Here is an 18,358-nt window from a genome sequence, read left to right on the forward strand (position 1 = left end):
AGGTAAACGGCGTTTCCCTGCGCTGCTCTGGTTCGCCAGAAGCGGCTTAGTCCTGCTGGCCACATGACCCAGAAGCTGTATGCTGGCTCCCTCGGCCAATAAAGCAAGATGAGCGCCACAACCCCAAAGTCGGCCACGACTGGACCTAATGGTCAGGGGTCCCTTTACCTTTAATCCTTAGATCAACTATGAATACAATCCATAACAATTCCCAAACATGGGATTTCTAGAATCCTTAAACTCCACTCCTCTTCTTGCTTCTTTTGTTTTACATCTAATCATGCACGTCCGTGATCTCTTCAATTTGCAATACCTTCCAGTTTTATACATTCTTCATCGTATTACAAGTGTTTTTCAAAGTCCTGCTAATGTATAACATCGTGCTTTGAAAGTCTGCAAGAACAAATTTCCGTTTTCCAAATTATTGTCCGCTTATTTTCTTGGGTTTCTAATTAATTGATTATTCCTGCATGGTCCATTAATTTACTTTACCGATCTCCTTTATCTTCTTTGGCCGATATTTCTCCTTTTACAAATTCTGGGATGATCTTGGCCAAGCATCTGCTATCATATACAGGGAAAGATTCTTTTTTCTCTTTGAAAACGTTCAGTCCTGTAGAACCCAATGCCAAGTCTTCCATTTTTAAAACAAAGGTTATTTTAAGCCTTTTCTTCAAATCATTATATATCATTATCCAAGCTTTTTTTAACAACCTGACATTGCCACCACATATAGCAGCCTCTCAAATGGGTCACAAATGGGTCTTCTCAAAACGATGGGTCTTCTCAATTTTGCGGCCCCTCGACTCAGCAGGGGACCCACTCACACCCCATGAAAGAATATGATCAAATTCAAGTATATAAATTGAATTGATCATCATCATCATTGTCCTGGGACGATGAATTTGAAAGTTTGTGCCTGCCATGAATTCGCATTCATTCATTCATTATTACATTTGCAGCTCACCTTTCATATCAGGGGTGAGGAGACTGTGGGACTCCATGGGTCAAGGTGTTTATGAGGACCCAGCCTTGTGGGCCAACTTTGGCCGCTGGGCAGGGCTGCTCACCTGTCAATCACCTGACATCTGGTGATTGGGGGCTTGGAAGTGTGTTTACTAAAAATATAAAAAGGTAAAGGTACCCCTGCCCGTACGGGCCAGTCTTGACAGACTCTAGGGTTGTGCGCCCATCTCACTCAAAGAGGCCAGGGGCCAGCGCTGTCCGAAGACACTTCCGGGTCCTGTGGCCAGCGTGACATCGCTGCTCTGGCGAGCCAGAGCCGCACACGGAAACGCCGTTTACCTTCCCGCTGGTAAGCGGTCCCTATTTATCTACTTGCACCCGGGGTGCTTTAGAACTGCTAGGTTGGCAGGTGCTGGGACCGAGCAACGGGAGCGCACCCCGCCGCGGGGATTCGAACCGCCGACCTTTCGATCAGCAAGCCCTAGGCGCTGAGGCTTTTACCCACAGCGCCACCCGTGTCCCTACTAAAAATATAGTAGGTTATAAATAATCATATATGCAGTGCCTTTGTTCTGGAGGGACGCAGGGGGACGCATACCCCTAAACATTTTGTGAATCTAACGGGAGAAGAAACTAATTTTTTTAAAAAATAGTTTCTTCTCTAGCATGGTGAATCATCAGTTCTGTTGCTATCCATTTACTGTATCCCCCCCCCTCAGTTTGAACTATAAAATGGTGATTTTCTTGAGTCAAAATGAGAGTAGCCCTAAACATTTTTTTTAAGAGAAAAAAAAAGCACTGCATATATGTATTTGGATAATAATAACACTTATATATTGATGTACTGTGGTACCTCGGGTTAAGAACAGCCCTGTTTACGAACTATTCTGTATAAGAACTCTGCAAAACTGGAAGTAGTGTTCCGGTTTATGAACCTTACCTCGGTCTACGAATGGAATCTGAGCGGTGGAAGGGCACTGGCGGAGGGAGGCCTTGTTAGGGAAAGCACGCCTCAGTTTAAGTAGGGTTTCGGTTTAAGAACGGACTTCTGGGATGGAATTTTAGTTGTTTGCATATACAGTGGTACCTCAGGTTACAGACGCTTCAGGTTACAGACTCCGCTAACCCAGAAATAGTACCTCGGGTTAAGAACTTTGCTTCAGGATGAGAACAGAAATCGTGCTCCGGCGGCGCGGTGGCTGCAGGAGGCCCCATTAGCTAAAGTTATGAGGAACGGCTAAGGGAGCTGGGCATGTTTAGCCTGGAGAAGAGGAGGTTAAGGGGTGATATGATAGCCATGCTCAAATATATAAAAGGATGTCATATAGAGGAGGGAGAAAGGTTGTTTTCTGCTGCTCCAGAGAAGCAGACACGGAGCAATGGATCCAAACTACAAGAAAGAAGATTCCACCTAAACATTAGGAAGAACTTCCTGACAGTAAGAGCTGTTTGACAGTGGAATTTGCTGCCAAGGAGTGTGGTGGAGTCTCCTTCTTTGGAGGTCTTTAAGCAGAGGCTTGACAACCATATGTCAGGAGTGCTCTGATGGTGTTTCCTGCTTGGCAGGGGGTTGGACTCGATGGCCCTGGTGGTCTCTTCCAACTCTATGATTCTATTCTATGAAAGTGGTGCTTCAGGTTAAGAACAGTTTCAGGTTAAGAACGGACCTCCGGAATGAATTAAGTTCTTAACCCGAGGTACCACTGTATAATGATATAATATGCCTTTTACTTTTTATTCCATTATTAATTTATATATTTCATTCGCTTTTTATTTTTTCCATTTTATTTTGTTCAAGTTGAAATAACAACAACAATAAACATACCAAAAAGGGGGTGGCAATGGGAATTCAAGGACTTACTCCCATTAACCTCCACCTCTGGAGACCTGCCCCTGTGGCACTGCCAATAGTAGGGCTGCCCCTAGATTTGGGGCCTGGGGTGCTCCTGACCTGTCAATGCTAGCAACATAATAATAATAATAATAATAATAATAATAATAATTATTATTATTATTATTATAATTTATTTGTACCTCGCCCATATGGCTGGGCTTCCCCAGCCACTCTGGGCGGCTTCCAACAAAGATGAAAAATACACTAAAATGTCACATATTAAAAACTTCCCTGAACAGGGCTGCCTTCAGATGTCTTCTGAATGTCAGGTAGTTGTTTATCTCTTTGACATCTCATGGGAGGGCGTTCCACAGGGCGGGCGCCACTACCGAGAAGGCCCTCTGCCTGGTTCCCTGTAACTTGGCCTCTCGCAGTGAGGGAACCGCCAGAAGACCTTTTGCGCCGGACCTCAGTGTCCGGGCTGAACAATGGGGGTGGAGACGCTCCTTCGGGTATACTGGGCCTTTGAGGCTGTTTAGGGCTTTAAAGGTCAGCACCAACACTTTGAATTGTGCTTGGAAACGTACTGGGAGCCAATGTAGGTCTTTCAAGACCGGTGTTATATGGTCTCGGCGGCCGCTCCCAGTCACCAGTCTAGCTGCCTCATTCTGGATTAGTTGTAGTTTCCGGGTCACCTTCAAAGGTAGCCCCACATAGAGCGCATTGCAGTAGTCCAAGCGGGAGATAACCAGAGCATGTGCCACTCTGGCAAGACTGTCTGCGGGCAGGTAGGGTCTCAGCCTACGTACCAGATGGAGCTAGTAAACAGCTGCCCTGAATACAGATTTGGCCTGTGCCTCCATGGACAGCGGTGAGTCCAAAATGACTCCCAGGCTGCGCACCTGGTCCTTCAGAGGCACAGTTACCCCATTCAGGACCAGGGAATCCTCCACACCTGCCCGCCTCCTGTCCCCCAAAAGCAGTACTTCTGTCTTGTCAGGATTCAACCTCAATCTGTTAGCCGCCATCCATCCTCCAACCGCCTCCAGGCACTCACACAGGACCTTCACCGTCTTCACTGGTTCTGATTTAAAAGAGAGGTAAAGAGAGAGGGGCACTGAATCCCCCAAACTGCTTCCCCCCTCCAATTGCTCTGGAAGGAGTTTGTGGAGCTGGGCTTCAGCTTGGGGACAGAACGCCTCCTTTGCCTGCAAAAGGTCGCAGGTTCGATCCCTGGGGTCTCCAGATAGGGCTGGAAAAAGGCTCTGGACATAGTCCTGAACCCTTGTCTAATTTCCATCGGTGAAAACCCCCCCTTTCTCTCTGCCTATCTTCCCACCTGCTCCGCTCCATCCCCCTGCCTTCCAGTCCTGCCATCGCCCTCATCTCTCCCTGCTGAGATGCACCTGCCGCGATGGGAGGTCGCCACCCACGATGGAGAGATGGGTGGTCCATTTCCAGGTGCAGATTGGCTTTCACCTTTGTACGCGGGGAGGATGGAGGAGAAGGCCTGCATGTGGACGTACGTATATATATAAATGATCGCCTGTGCTGCAGGAGGTTACCTGTGTGAGTTGAGGCAGCGAGAGTGGGTGGGAGGACTTGGACTGAGCCCTGTCGCTTGGAGGCACCTGGGCGTAGCTCAGCCAAAAGGGAGACGAGCCGGTTCTTGGAGCAGATGTTTGCCTCGCCTGCGCACCACACTTATAAGCCAGGCTCCCGGGTTCTTCCCGAAGCTTTTTCCGGCTTCTCTTCGCCCCGATCTCCCGAGGGTCCAAACGTGGGCAAGATGGAACAAGTGGGGATCTTCTCCTCCAAGCCGGCCGAACCAGTTGTCTACAAAGTCAAAGTGACGACCGGGCAAGGTCTCCTGACTGGGACCTTTGACTCCATTTCCATCACCTTGGTTGGGACCAACGGAGAGAGCGCCAAGCATCTTCTGAACCGGGTCGGAACCAGTTGTGCCAAGGGATCGGTAAGCTCTGGGGTTTGGCGGTTCGGGGAGAGGGTGGTCCCCCAACTTCCCAGAACAAATATCATCTCCTTTCGCAAACGTGTTTCGGATGACCTTAAGGGAGCTTTCATCGCTAAGCAGCTATGATTAAACAAACGACAATAAAACAAATTGCTTCCAAGTTTTTAATTCGCGCGCGAGTGACGATGAGCCACAAATGACAGCTCCGGGATCAAAACGAATTTGCAGGAGAGCTCAAATTAATACTTTGGGTCCGACATTTCGCAACGTTTAGTTTTCGAATCCTGATCGGAAAACTCGACCAAAGAACTCCCTCTTTTCGCTGTACACGTAGCAGCCGGAAAGGTTTGTGCTGAACATCGGGTTTTTGGGGTGACAAACGGGGGGACGATCTCTGCGTGGCTACTTAATTTTGCGTTTCAGATGCAAGGAGTCTGCCCCAAAAACGTTGAAGGCCTTAAATTCTAAATTGATCCGGCCTCGCTTGTGGTTACTGGGACTCGGGGCGGTGGCCTTCAGGCATGGGGACCTAGGAGGCTGAATTATACTGAGCCAGACCCGTGGTCCATTTAGGTCAATATTGTTTACACTGGCTGGTAGCAACTCTCTAAGATTTGAGATGGGACCTCTCCCAGCCTTAGCTGGAGAGGCTGGTGATTAAATCAGGGACTTTCTGCAAGCCTTTTCCTCCTCGGATATTTTCACACAAATCAGTAGGAACCTTTTGCACCCTCTTCCACTAGTGTGAATGTTGTTAAGCAGAAGAGAAAGAGAGAGAGATTTTTAAATGGATGTATATTCTCTCCAATAAGGGACGTGGGTGGCGCTGTTGGTTAAACCACAGAGCCTAGGACTTGCCGATCAGAAGGTTGGCGGTTCGAATCCCCGCGACGGGGTGAGCTCCCGTTGCTCGGTCCCTGCTCCTGGCAACCTAGCAGTTTGAAAGCACATCAAAGTGCAAGTAGATAAATAAGTACCACTGCGGCAGGAAGGTAAACGGCGTTTCCGTGCACTGCTCTGGTTCGCCAGAAGTGGCTTAGTCATGCTGGCCACATGACCCGGAAGCTGTATGCCGGCTCCCTCGGCCAATAAAGCGAGATGAGTGCCGCAACCCCAGAGTCGGCCACGGCTGGACCTAACGGTCAGGGGTCCCTTTACCTTTACCTATTCTCTCCAATATAGATAAATAAAACCTATCAAAGTCAATGGGCCTAAGTTAGCCGCGATGACCCTGAATTCCAGTGGGGTCTACCCTGCGTGGAACTGATACAGTCCAGGAACTGCAAACTTGCCATACCACAAATAACTTATTTATTTATATTATTGGTTGCATTTAAAATTGTAGAGTTGCAAGGGACCATGAAGGTCATCTAGTCCAAAGCAGGAATCTTTTACCCCACGTGGGGCTCAAACCCACAACCCTGAAGTTAAGAATCTCATGCTCTGCTGACTGAGCTATCTGGTGGGCTGTATTCCACCTTTATCTCTGAGGAGCTCAATTGTGGCCTCAGTTGTGAAATGCAACTAACCATGGGCAATATCACCTGCTCAGCTGGACTGGATGTGCAGACAGGGCACAGGACAAGGCTCTGCTAAGAGGGCGTGAGAGCAAGGTTGAGATGCATTGACAAAGGGTAGGTCTAACTCTGCCGCCCGAGGCAGCTTACCTCTGAATATCCCTCGTTGGGAATCGCAAGCCAGAAGAGCACACTGCTCTTGAGCCTCAGGTCCTGCCTGGGGCTTCGCAGAAGAGGCATGATCTGGTTGGCCACTGTGAGAACAGGATGTGGGACCTGAATGTAAGGAGTTGAAGAAATGAACTCAGTAACTCACTGAAGTCTAGAAACTTGGTTAGTCTGCAAATTGGCAGGTGCGTCACTCGATTACTTCTCGCTTCCTGGCGATTTGATGACTGTAAGAAGTGACTCAAAGGCACATGGCAAGTTGCCTTAGGTCACGCCAAGCTATTGACTCCTCAGACTGGTGCTGGCTGTCCGGATCGTGGCCCGAGAGAGAGACCTTCCCCAGGACCTGTTGCTTGATGCTAGAGGTGGTGGTGGTGGGCAGGGGGCCTACCCTTCCATAGCTCAGTCAGTAGAGGAAGCCTTGATTAACTGTTGCTGTTGTTGTTTAGTCATTTAGTCGTGTCCGACTCTTCGTGACCCCCTGGACCAGAGCACGCCAGGCCCTCCTGTCTTCCACTGCCTCCCGCAGCTTGGTCAAACTCATGCTGGTAGCTTCAAGAACACTGTCCCACCATCTCGTCCTCCGCCGTCCCCTTCTCCTTGGGCCCTCCATCTTTCCCAACATCAGGGTCTTTTCCAGGGAGTTGTCTCTTCTCATGAAGTGGCCAAAGTCTTGGAGCCTCAGCTTCAGGATCTGTCCCTCCAGTGAGCACTCAGGGTTGCTTTCCTTCAGAATGGAGAGGTTGGATCTCCTTGCAGTCCATGGGACTCTCAAGAGTCTCCTCCAGCACCAGAATTCAAAAGCACCCATTCTTCAGCGATCAGCCTTCTTTATGGTCCAGCTCTCCCTTCCGCACATCACTACTGGGAAAACCAGAGCTTTAACTATACAGACCTTTGTTGGCATAGGTAAAGCTATGGTTTTCCCAGTAGTGATGTATGGAAGGGAGAGCTGGACCATAAACTACAGGGCCCAGAATCCTTTGAGAGAAAGAATGGGCTTGGAATGGGCTTTAAAGGCATAGCGCGCTGGCAGCCCAACACTCCTGTGTTTATTGACTTCCGATTTTAAGCTATTCCACAGGCATTTGGCTATGTCTAGTTTAAAATTATATTATTAAAAATCATCTCTTCACTCCTGGCAATGGGTAGGTAACATAAGAAACAGGGATTATTGCTTTGTTCTGTTTCAGCTGTTTATTTCGTACTTTTTGTCTTCTGAACTGCTCTGAGGTCTTTGAATGAAGGGCAGTATATAAATTTTAACAACAACAACAACAGAGTCCTCCTGGATCAGGCCTATCTAGTCTAGCATCCTGGTAGACATCGATAACCGTCTCTTCCATGAGTTTGTCTAATCCTCATATAACCCTTCCATAATGATGGCCATCGGAAATAATTGTAGGGTAATAATAGGTTGTATCAAATGTTAGTCCTACCAAGAGTATGCAGATGGAAATCAATGGACATGACTAACCGGGGCCAATTCATTTCATCGGATCTACTCTGAGTAGGAGGGACGCGGGTGGCGCTGTAGGTTAAACCACAGAGCCTAGGACTTGCTAATCAGGAGGTCGGCAGTTCAAATCCCCACAACGGGGTGAGCTCCCATTGCTCGGTCCCTGCTCCTGCCCATCTAGCAGTTTGAAAGCACGTCAAAGTGCAAGTAGATAAATAGGTACTGCTCCAGCGGGAAGGTAAACGGCGTTTCCATGCACTGCTCTGGTTCGCCAGAAGCGGTTTAGTCCTGCTGGCCACATGACCTGGAAGCTGTACGCCGGCTCCCTCGGCCAGGAAAGCGAGATGAGCGCCGCAACCCCAGAGTCGGCCATGACTGGACCTAATGGTCAGGGGTCCCTTTACCTTTACCTTTACTCTGAGTAGGACTTAGTTGGATACAGCCCAATCTCAGAGTATTTCCTGATGATGGCTCTTCAGAAATGCTTCTGATAGTTGGATATGTTTTTTGGAAGTCTAACCTGATTGGCCTTTGTTTCAAATCGGATGGGTGAAGGAAAAAGGGGAGGTGTTGGAGATCTCTGGAAACAGAAATGAAGTTCACATTTGAAACTCACAGAATCTTTTTATATATATATAATAATTTTTATTAGTTTTAACATGTAAATTATGATACATACCACAAAACCTCACCACTTATACAATCTTTTTTTTTTTGGACTTCCATCAGCTCCTCTGGCGATCCACCGTTTTAACCACTTCATATGCATTTCTTAAATTCATATCTTAAATTAATTATCTTAACTAACCGTCCTCTCCTTTATCCATTTTTGCAATAGTTCCAATAATTCACCTCACAAAACTTCTTGCAAACCTACAAACATAGTCTACAAACATCATCACAATTACTTTTCAAATAGTTTGTAAATTTACACCAGTCTTCTGTGAATTTCTGGTCCCGCCGGTTTCAAATCCTTCCTGTTAGTTTATCTAGTTCTGCATAGTACATTAATTTCATCCTCCATTCTTCTTTCGTTGGTAATTCTTCTTGCTTCCATTTTTGTGCCGATAATATTCTTGCTGCCGTCGTTGCATATAAAAACAGCTTACATTCTTTTCTATTTATATCACTTCCTACAATGCCCAGTAAAAATGCTTCTGGTTTCTTTATAAATGTATATTTCAACATTTTTTTCATCTCATTATATATCCTTTCCCAGAAGCTTTTCACTTTTTTACATTCCCACCACATGTGATAAAATGTTCCTTCTTTTTCTTTACATTTCCAACATTTATTACTAACTTTATACATGTTAGCTAATTTAACGGGTGTAATATACCATCTATACATCATTTTCATCACATTTTCTCTTAAGGCAGAAACTCACAGAAATCTTAGCATTGTAGAGTTGGACAACTGCAATGTGCCGTGATTCTCATGTTTGCATTCTGGACAACTCAAAACTGAAATGCTTTTGTTTGGGTTTTTTTATATATATAATGATATTTTATTAAGATTTTCACAAAAATAAAAATAAAAATAAAATAAAATAAAAACAAAAATCAAAAACAATTAAAAACAGTTCAATCTTTCATAACATATCTTGCATTTGCTTGTTTCTCGGAACTCCCCACACCTCCCCTCTTTGTATTCCAATTCAATTTATTTCTTCAGCAAATCCTTTCCCTCTTTACCTTTATCTTAATCTTGATCTTAATATATTATAGCTTTAACTTTCTACCTGTTAACATTCCATTTTTGCATATTCTTTCAACATTATTGCTAAAAACCCCTTAACCTCAATCCAACATCATTCTAACATTCATTAATTTTGCAATATTTCTGTAGATAGTCTTTGAATTTCTTCCAATCTTCTTCCACCAACTCTTCTCCCTGGTCTCGGATTCTGCTGGTCATTTCCGCCAATTCCATGTAGTCCATCACCTTCATCTGCCATTCTTCCAGAGTGGGTAATTCTTGTGTCTTCCAATACTTCGCGATGAGTATTCTTGCTGCTGTTGTAGCGTACATAAAGAAAGTTCTGTCTTTCTTTAACACCAATTGGCCGACCATGCCCAGGAGAAAGGCCTCTGGTTTCTTCGGAAAGGTATATTTAAATACCTTTTTCATTTCATTATATATCATCTCCCAAAAAGCCTTAATCCTTGGGCACGTCCACCAAAGGTGAAAGAATGTACCTTCAAAAACCGAAATGCTTTTGAAGGGGGATCCTGTCAACCGCCTTTGTACAGTCCTCTCCATTTCCTTCACGAAAAGAAAAGGGGAAATGGCTGCATTCTTCCAGGGCCTGCTAAAGGCATTTCCTGTCTTTCTCAATGCAGGCGCTAATTGTCTCAGCGTTGCTGGTTGTGTTATCTGCCAATTACTGTTTTGGGGAAACGCTGAGTTTAATTTGGCACGCATCCTAAGCCCTTAATTGAATTGTCACGGCCCGTCCTCCTTGCAGCCAGTCTTTGACACCCGCTTCCATTCTCCTTTTTCCCCTTCCTTACGCCCACGTGCGCCAAAGATTCACATATCTGATTACTCTCATCTTTCAGCTGACGCAACAGGGCACTTTTTGTTGCTGCTGTTGCAAAGTTCAGCCACGGAAATCTGAAAGAGGCTGCCAGGGAATACACGAATCACACCACTTGTTTTAAACTGTCTATGGATGTGTGCGTGATGGGGAAGAGAGATGCAAATAATTAGAAGTTTTTAAATTGTGCTTGTCATGGAGCAAGCAGAAAGAGAGAGAGAAGAGTTTTTCTGCCTTTCTCGTAACATCAACCAAGCTGAATGTTAGGAGATTCAGTTCTGATAAAGAGAAACGCTTTTTTCAGTGCATCATTTTAACTATAGAATTTGGACTGCTTGAAAAGAGAGTTAGATAAATCCACAAAGGGCAAGTCCAGTGCTGGATTTAGGTATAAGCTAAACAAGCTATAGCTTAGGGCCCCACACTCTTGGGCCCCCCCAAAAAATATAAAGGGAAAAAGATAACTGGATGCACATTTCCAAAATATAAGATACAAAACAAATAAAATAAAACCTACATACAGCAACAGTGTTTTGTGTTGTGTAGGCCTCTAAGATGTAAGTCATGGGCCCCACCTGCTAGCCTGCTCCCTAAAATATCACTGGTTGGCTCCTTTCTATATATAGGGTGCCTGCATTCTGTGCAAATGGCTTTAGATACCTATGAGGTCCATAAATGACCATATAGGTAAAGGTAAAGGGACCCCTGACCATTAGGTCCAGTCGTGACCGACTCTGGGGTTGCAGCACTCATCTCGCTTTATTGGCCAAGTGAGCTGGCGTACAGCTTTCGGGTCATATGGCCAGCAGGACTAAGCCGCTTCTTGCAAAGCAGAGCAGTGCACGGAAACGCCGTTTACCTTCCCGCCGGAGCGGAACCTATTTATCTACTTGCACTTTGACGTGCTTTCGAACTGCTAGGTTGGCAGGAGCAGGGACCGAGCAACGGGAGCTCACCTCGTCGCGGGGATTCAAACTGCCGACCTTCTGATCGGCAAGTCCTAGGCTCCGTGGTTTAACCCACAGCACCACCCGCGTCCCAAATGACCATATAGCATATATTCAACACAAAAAACAGGGAAAATTTGTTGTTGACAAAGGACAGCTGGACATATAAAGGGCCCCATTACCTTCAGTAGCTTAGGGCCTCGTCAAACCTAAATCCAGTCCTGGGTAAGTCTATGAATGGCTCTTAGCCACGATGGCTGCTCTTGCGTTCGAATCCTGCTTGCTGGTTTTCCATAATGGGCATCTGGTTGGCCACTGGGAGAACAAGACGCTGGACTAGGTGGGTGTCATTGCCCTGATCCAGCAGCAGGCTCATCTTATAGAATCGCAGGCCTGTAGAGTTGGAGGGGTCCCCATGTGTCATCTAGTCTGACCCCACCCACAAATCGCAACACAAAACCCACCTGATTTTATGCTTTGTCTTGCTGCAGCGTTACAGATCTGGAGATAGGTGCCCCAGCGTTAACAACAATGCAAGAGAGTCTGGTTTGCTATGGGCGCATGGACTTTTTTATTTGAAAACTTTATTACATTTTACGGATTATGGGAGGAGGCGGAAATAGCATTTCTTCTGCTTCTGCTACGGCGGAAATCACGAGCTTTCTGGTGTAGACCGGAGCTAATTTGGCAGCCCTTGGACTGGTGATGTGAAGCCACCAATTTTCTCTGCTTTGCTAGTGAGTCAGTGTTTCTTCCCTGCCTGTCACAATGATGGGAACTGGCTTGGCAAGGGTGCAATCAGGGCACACATCTTAATGCGTTACGGACTAAATCACATGAATACCTGGAGATCTTTGATCTCTTCCCTTGCCATGCAAAGAGCCTGATGTACACAAGATAGCCAAGGCGTGTTGAGCTAACCCAGGTCTCATGGCCGAGCAGTAAATCTGTGTGTGTGTGTGTGGCCGCTGTGGGCGGAATGAATGAACTTCGGTGGTACCACGGAATGCTCACCAACATTCCAGCTGCCATCGCAGAATGTTAATGGAGCACGATTGCCACGAAGGAAGTGGATATAATTTCGAGAAGTATGTCGCAGAAGCGTGGGAAGGGCTGTGTGCTGTAAACAGGTCAGGGAAGTTTGGGTGCTGAGGGACTGCGAACCAGGAAGATATTTCAGCAGGATTCTGTAGTGGAATCTTCATTCCACATCTACATTCGCTTGCATGTCTCTTCGGCAGGGGTAGGCAAACTAAGGCCCAAGGGCCGGATGCGGCCCAATTGCCTTCTAAATCCGGCCCGCGGATGGTCCGGGAATCAGCATGTTTTTGCATGAATAGAATGTGTCCTTTTCTTTAAAATGCATCTCTGAGTTATTTGTGGGGCCTGCCTGGTGTTTCGACATGAGTAGAATGTGTGCTTTTATTTAAAATGCATCTGGGTTATTTGTGGGGCATAGAAATGCATTCATTCCCCCCCAAAAAATATAGCCCAGCCCCCCACAATGTCTGAGGGACAGTGGAGCGGTCCCCGGCTGAAAAAGTTTGCTGACCCCTGCTCTTGGGTATTTCCAAATTTTATCAAAATATTCCTGCATTGCAGAGGGTTGGACTAGATGACCCTCAGGGTCCCTTCCAACTCTAGGATTCTGTGATCTCCTGGCAAGGCTGGGAGAGCTTCCTGTTTGAGGTCTTGGAAAGCGGCTGCCAGTGCTGAGTTAAATGGAATTCTATGATTCCACTTACTGGAGTTTTTTCATATTGAGCTTCAGCCAAGGAGATTCTAGGCCGTATGTGTGGATTTCCTCCCCTCCCTCCCCTCCATTTTGCCACCACAACAACCCTGCAAGGTAGGTAGCTCTGCCTGGAATAAATTTAAGGCTCGAGACCACACGCACAAAATTTCGCAGCGGGAAAATGGGTGGAAGATGGATCTCTCCAGTCTACAGGTTGGTGGCCCAAGATACTTTGCTGCCTGAGGCGCACCAGAAAATGGGGACTTGCGCTACCAAAATCTCCACCCCTGCGCCACACACAAACACACCAAGCCAAGCTGCATTAGAGGCTATCCCAGGCCATAGCTGTCAACTGTCCCTTATTTGGCGGGAAAGTCCCTTATCCCAGCGCTGTGCCCCGCTGCTGTCCCTTATTGATGATGTCCCTTAAATTTCCCGGGTTTCAAAGGAAGCAGCTCCTCTCCCTCCTTCCCTGCCGGCCAGGGAGGAGGGAGGCTCCAACTGTGTTGCTTGGCTGCATTGCTCACCCAATAAGGAGTCTAAGAACGACTGGGGGGTGGAGCTTGCATGCCTTGTGCCAATCAAATCGGCCACGTTGCCTGGGGACTCGCCTTTGCTCAGCGCTTCCCAGCAGAGAGGTGACGGTGGTTTCCCTTGCTGCATCCCCTTTGCCAGGTTGCTGCGCTGTGGGAACCACCGCTTGAGGCTTCGTTTGGCTGCTGGCTGGGCTTTCTGCCTTTGGCTCGGAGGGGCTCAGAAGTTGAGCATACCTGTGCTCTGAAAATCCCTTATTTTGGCTGCTGATCCCTTATTTTTGAGGCTGCTGGTCCCTTTTTTTCAAATCTGTAAATTGACAGCTATGTCCCAGGCCAACCAACTTATAATGACAACTGAGGCCAAAAAGCACCTCTCCGGCTACAAAACTACAACAACACAACTTGAATATCTAAAGAATTTGATGCCCACTATCGCCTGCCTGATTCAGCTGCCTCAATCTGCCTAATGGCAGGAGTGGCTGTCCCCAGTCTTAATTCGGTAATCTACCAGCTACTCTTAACTGGTTCACAATAATTGCTTTAAGGCGGGTGCGGAGAACTGAGGTGAACTTGGATTAGGCTGTGTAACCGTTTGTTCACTGGTTGGCAACCGTCTGCCTCGGGAGACAATGGAATATATATATATATATATATATATATATATATATATATATATAATTATTTGGTTTTCTAGATATCAAATGAAAACAATAGTATACTCAAATTTTTGAGATTCCCCTGAGTCTCGGCTTTCCTCCATCCCCTCCATGGACCCTACTGTCATCGTTTTCAACAGCATATTATTTCATCCTCTATATTTTAAATCTGTCTGTACATTACTCTTGAGATGTTACACTGTAATCACAAGGTCAAGGTAAATTTAACGCACATGACTCCCCCGCAAAGAATTCTGGGAACCGTAATTTGTTAATTGCTGGGAAATGTACCTCTCCGTGCAAAATCCTTTTTTATGGGGTGGGCTCTGTGGGATGTGCTTTAAGTGACTGATTATTTATTATTTATTCAATTTATACCCTGCCCTATACCCAGAGGTCTCATGGCGGTTCACAAACAAGACCACAACATATAAAATCAAACCAAAAACTAACTCAATTTTTTTTAAAAAAACCCAAAAGAGCCACATTCTAAAAGAGATGTCAATAAGATCAACCAAAGGCCTGGTTAAAAAGCAACATTTTTGCCTGGCGCCTAATGAAGGCACCAGGCAAACTTCCCTCGGGAGGGCATTCCACAAATAGGGAGCCACTGCAGAGAAGGCCCCGTTCTCGTGTTGCCACCCTCTGGACCTCTCAAGGAGGAGGCACACAAAGCAGGGCCTCAGAAGATGATCTCAGGGTCTGGGGAGGTTCATATGGAAAGAGGCGGTCCTTGAGGTATTGCGGTCCTGAGCCGTTTGTGTATACAATTGATCTGGATCATAAGGTAGGTAAAGGTAAAGGACCCCTGAATGGTTAAGTCCAGTCAAAGGCGACTATGGGGTTGCGGCGCTCATCTTGCTTTCAGGCAGAGGGAGCCAGCATTCATCCACAGACAGCTTTCTGGGTCATGCGGCCAGCAGGACTAAACCGCTTCTGGCGCAATGGGACACCGTGACAGAAACCAGAGTGCACAGAAACACCGTTTACCTTCCTGCCGCAGTGGTACCTATTTATCTACTTGCACTGGTGTGCTTTTGAACCACTAGGTTTGCAGGAGCTGGGACAGAGCAACGGGAGCTCAACCCGTTGCAGGGATTCAAACCGCCGACCTTCCAATCGTCAAGCCCAAGAGGCTCAGTGGTTTAGACCGCAGCGCCACCCACGTCTGGATCGTAATCAATTCTAGGAAGGCCCATTTTGTCACACACACATTCAAACCACACTGCCTCGCAACAGGAAGAAATTAAAGAGGTCAATTGATCCATTCTGGGAATGCAGGGCCTATTGGATTCCAGCCTGATTGGCAGAGGAGCCCTGTTAAAAAACAATACTGGCGCCTCTCATTGTTCAGTTGCCTTCTTCGATCCACCCTGTCACTTGCTTCCGTGATGGGCAGCCGGGAGTCAGCACACTGGAGTTTCTCTCTCTCTCTCTCTCTCTCTCTCTCTCTCGCTCTCGCATGTGCTCCAACCCACGTGCCATTCCAGTGGCAAGTACAGTCTGGCCTGGAATCTGAAGGAACGTGACGGGAAGGCATCGCTTTGCGGCTACCATCAAGCGAAAGCGAATCCTCAGCAGCAACTCCAAGTTGACTCACGGCTGCGCGGCAAGACCTGTTCTGGACTCGGTTTGCGAAGGACGCCAGTACTGGGTTAACCAATGGGCAGACTCAGGGCCGGAGCAAAACAGCTCCCCCCCCCCAAAAAAAGTGTGTTGTTGTTGTTCTGAAAGAACTGGATGTACCCACACAAAATCAAAGCAGTCCAAATCAGGGCTTTGTTAGGCTTCCTTATTACTCCCCCACTTTTCTGCTTCCCTTTTATTCTTTAAACCCCCCCCCCCCAGGACAGATCCTGAAGCTGAGGCTCCAAGACTTTGGTCACCTCATGAGAAGAGAAGACTCCCTGGAAAAGACCCTGATGTTGGGAAAGATGGAGGGCACAAGGAGAAGGGGACGACGGAGGACGAGATGGTGGGACAGTGTTCTCGAAGCTACCAGCATGAGTTTGACCAAACTGCGGGAGGCAGTGGAAGACAGGAGTGCCTGGTGTGCTCTGGTCCAGGGGGTCATGAAGAGTCGGACACGACTAAATGACTAAACAACAACAACAAAGGCACACAGGGATCTGCTTTATATTGTTAACGGAGGAATCTGAGGGCTCCCTTGGACAAAAAACAAGGACACCAGCTAGGAATACCAGAGCAAAACAGCAGCCAGTAGGCTTGGTCTTTATTGAAGACTGTTGCGACAGGACTTCCACCTGCCACAAGGTGGAACAAGATGGAAGCCCCAAACAAAAGAGCGCCCCAAAATTTTATTAGCTGCTAATCCCCATGTTACACCCCCCCAAACTACATCACTCATACATCACAGTTACATCATGAAAGGGGAGGTCTGGTGGCAGTAATCTCAGCATCCTGGACCCTGCCCCATGGTTCCCCTTGCCCTCCACCAAACACCCATCAAGTGTAACAAAAAAGATCTTTGCATTTCCCTGTTTCCCAGCCAAGTTCATCATACCCGTTCATCTTCATGTGGGTTTGTTATTTCTGGAATGGCTACCTGTCTGGCACTCAGGTATCAGGATGCCAGGGATTATCACTCAGGCAGAGGGGCTGCTGAGGAGCTGAGCTCACATGTCTATATGAATTTCTGAAGTTTTCCCAGTGAGCCAGTACATAGATGCATTGATCAGTGAATTCTTACATTTGGTATTGAGGCCCTTTGAATAGATAGGAAGAAACTGTGATGAAATGTTTTGTGGGGACAAATCACAAAAGTGATTGTGCTGGTTTTGGTAGTGGGCTGCATGTGCATGATATCTGCTGGAGGGTCAACCCCCCCCCCAACCTATACATAAATCCCTGCAACAATATGCAGTCAGGTCATTGGTCCATTTAACTCAATACTGTCTACACGGACTGGCAGCAGCTTCCCAAGACCTCAAACAGGAAGCTCTCTCAGCCTTGCCAGGAAGATCACAGAATCGTAGGAAGGGACCCTGAGGGTCATCTAGTCCAACCCTCTGCAATGCAGGAATCTTGTTGCCCAGTGTGGGGCTCGAACCCACAGCCCCAAGATGAAGAGTCTTGTGCTCTACCGACTGAGCTATTCCGCAGGCCAGAGGACTGAAATGCTGCATGCAAGGCCCTGAGAGATGTCGCCTCCCCAATAGTTTTGAGATAAGCTTTGTGCCTTAAGTTTTTATTTTCTCAGATGTTAAAAGTGTCCTGTTTCCGGACTGTTCCAGTAAATCAATGGGATGTTGGGGATCATGTTGACCCCAAAACCATTCCAAGCTGGCGGCTGACAGGATTTCCACTGCCCAACAGTGGAAAACAGTACAAAACTTTTAACAGTTCCGTGTGGTATAAGAACTTGTAGGCCTTTGTTGGAATTAGCGGAAATGACCGGCAGAATCCGAGACCAGGGAGAAGAGATGGTGGAAGAAGATTGGAAGAAATTTAAAGATTATTTACAGAAACAATGTAAAATTAATGAATGATGGAATGATGTTGGATTGAAGTTAAGGGGTTTATAGCAATAAGGGTTGAAATACTAGGGGAAAATGGAATGTTAAACAGAGGGAAAGGTAAAGTTAAAATATTATGACAAAAATTAAGATAAAGGTAAAGAGGGAAAGGATTTGCTGAACAAACAATCGAACTGGAATACAAAGGGGGGAGGTGTGGGGAAGTCCAAGAAACAAGCTAATGCAAGATATGTTCTGAAAGATGGAATTGTTTTTAATTGTTGTTATCTTTTGTACTTTTTTTGGTATTGTTTTTTCTTTTTCTGTTTGTCTTATTTTGTGAAAATCTTAATAAAATATTATATATATATATATATATATATATATATATATATATGAACTTGTAGGCCTTTGTGAACCCTGAACATTTTTATTCAATGTGGCAGGACTGTAATCTCTTACGTTTTAGATTTGGACACGCAAGAATTTATCCCTGTGTTGCCTAGAGAAATATGGGTGCCATGATTTAGGATTCGGGTGCCATAACTCT

The 18,358-nt window shown here is 46.4% G+C and overlaps 1 protein-coding gene across 1 annotated transcript in view; it reads left to right on the forward strand.

Annotated features, from left to right (window-relative positions):
• The first annotated feature begins 4,345 nt into the window (after positions 1-4,345).
• LOC310662913 (polyunsaturated fatty acid lipoxygenase ALOX15B-like) overlaps positions 4,346-18,358 on the forward strand; it is a 43,772-nt gene continuing 29,759 nt past the window's right edge. The window contains exon 1 of the mRNA XM_083410276.1: positions 4,346-4,775. Within this exon, the coding sequence (XP_083266402.1) occupies positions 4,479-4,775 (297 nt within the window). The 5' untranslated portion in view covers positions 4,346-4,478. The remainder of the gene's footprint in view (positions 4,776-18,358) is intronic.

This window comes from Podarcis tiliguerta (genome assembly GCF_965153285.1).
Source record: "Podarcis tiliguerta genome assembly, chromosome: 13".
NCBI classification, from domain to species: Eukaryota; Metazoa; Chordata; class Lepidosauria; order Squamata; family Lacertidae; genus Podarcis; species Podarcis tiliguerta.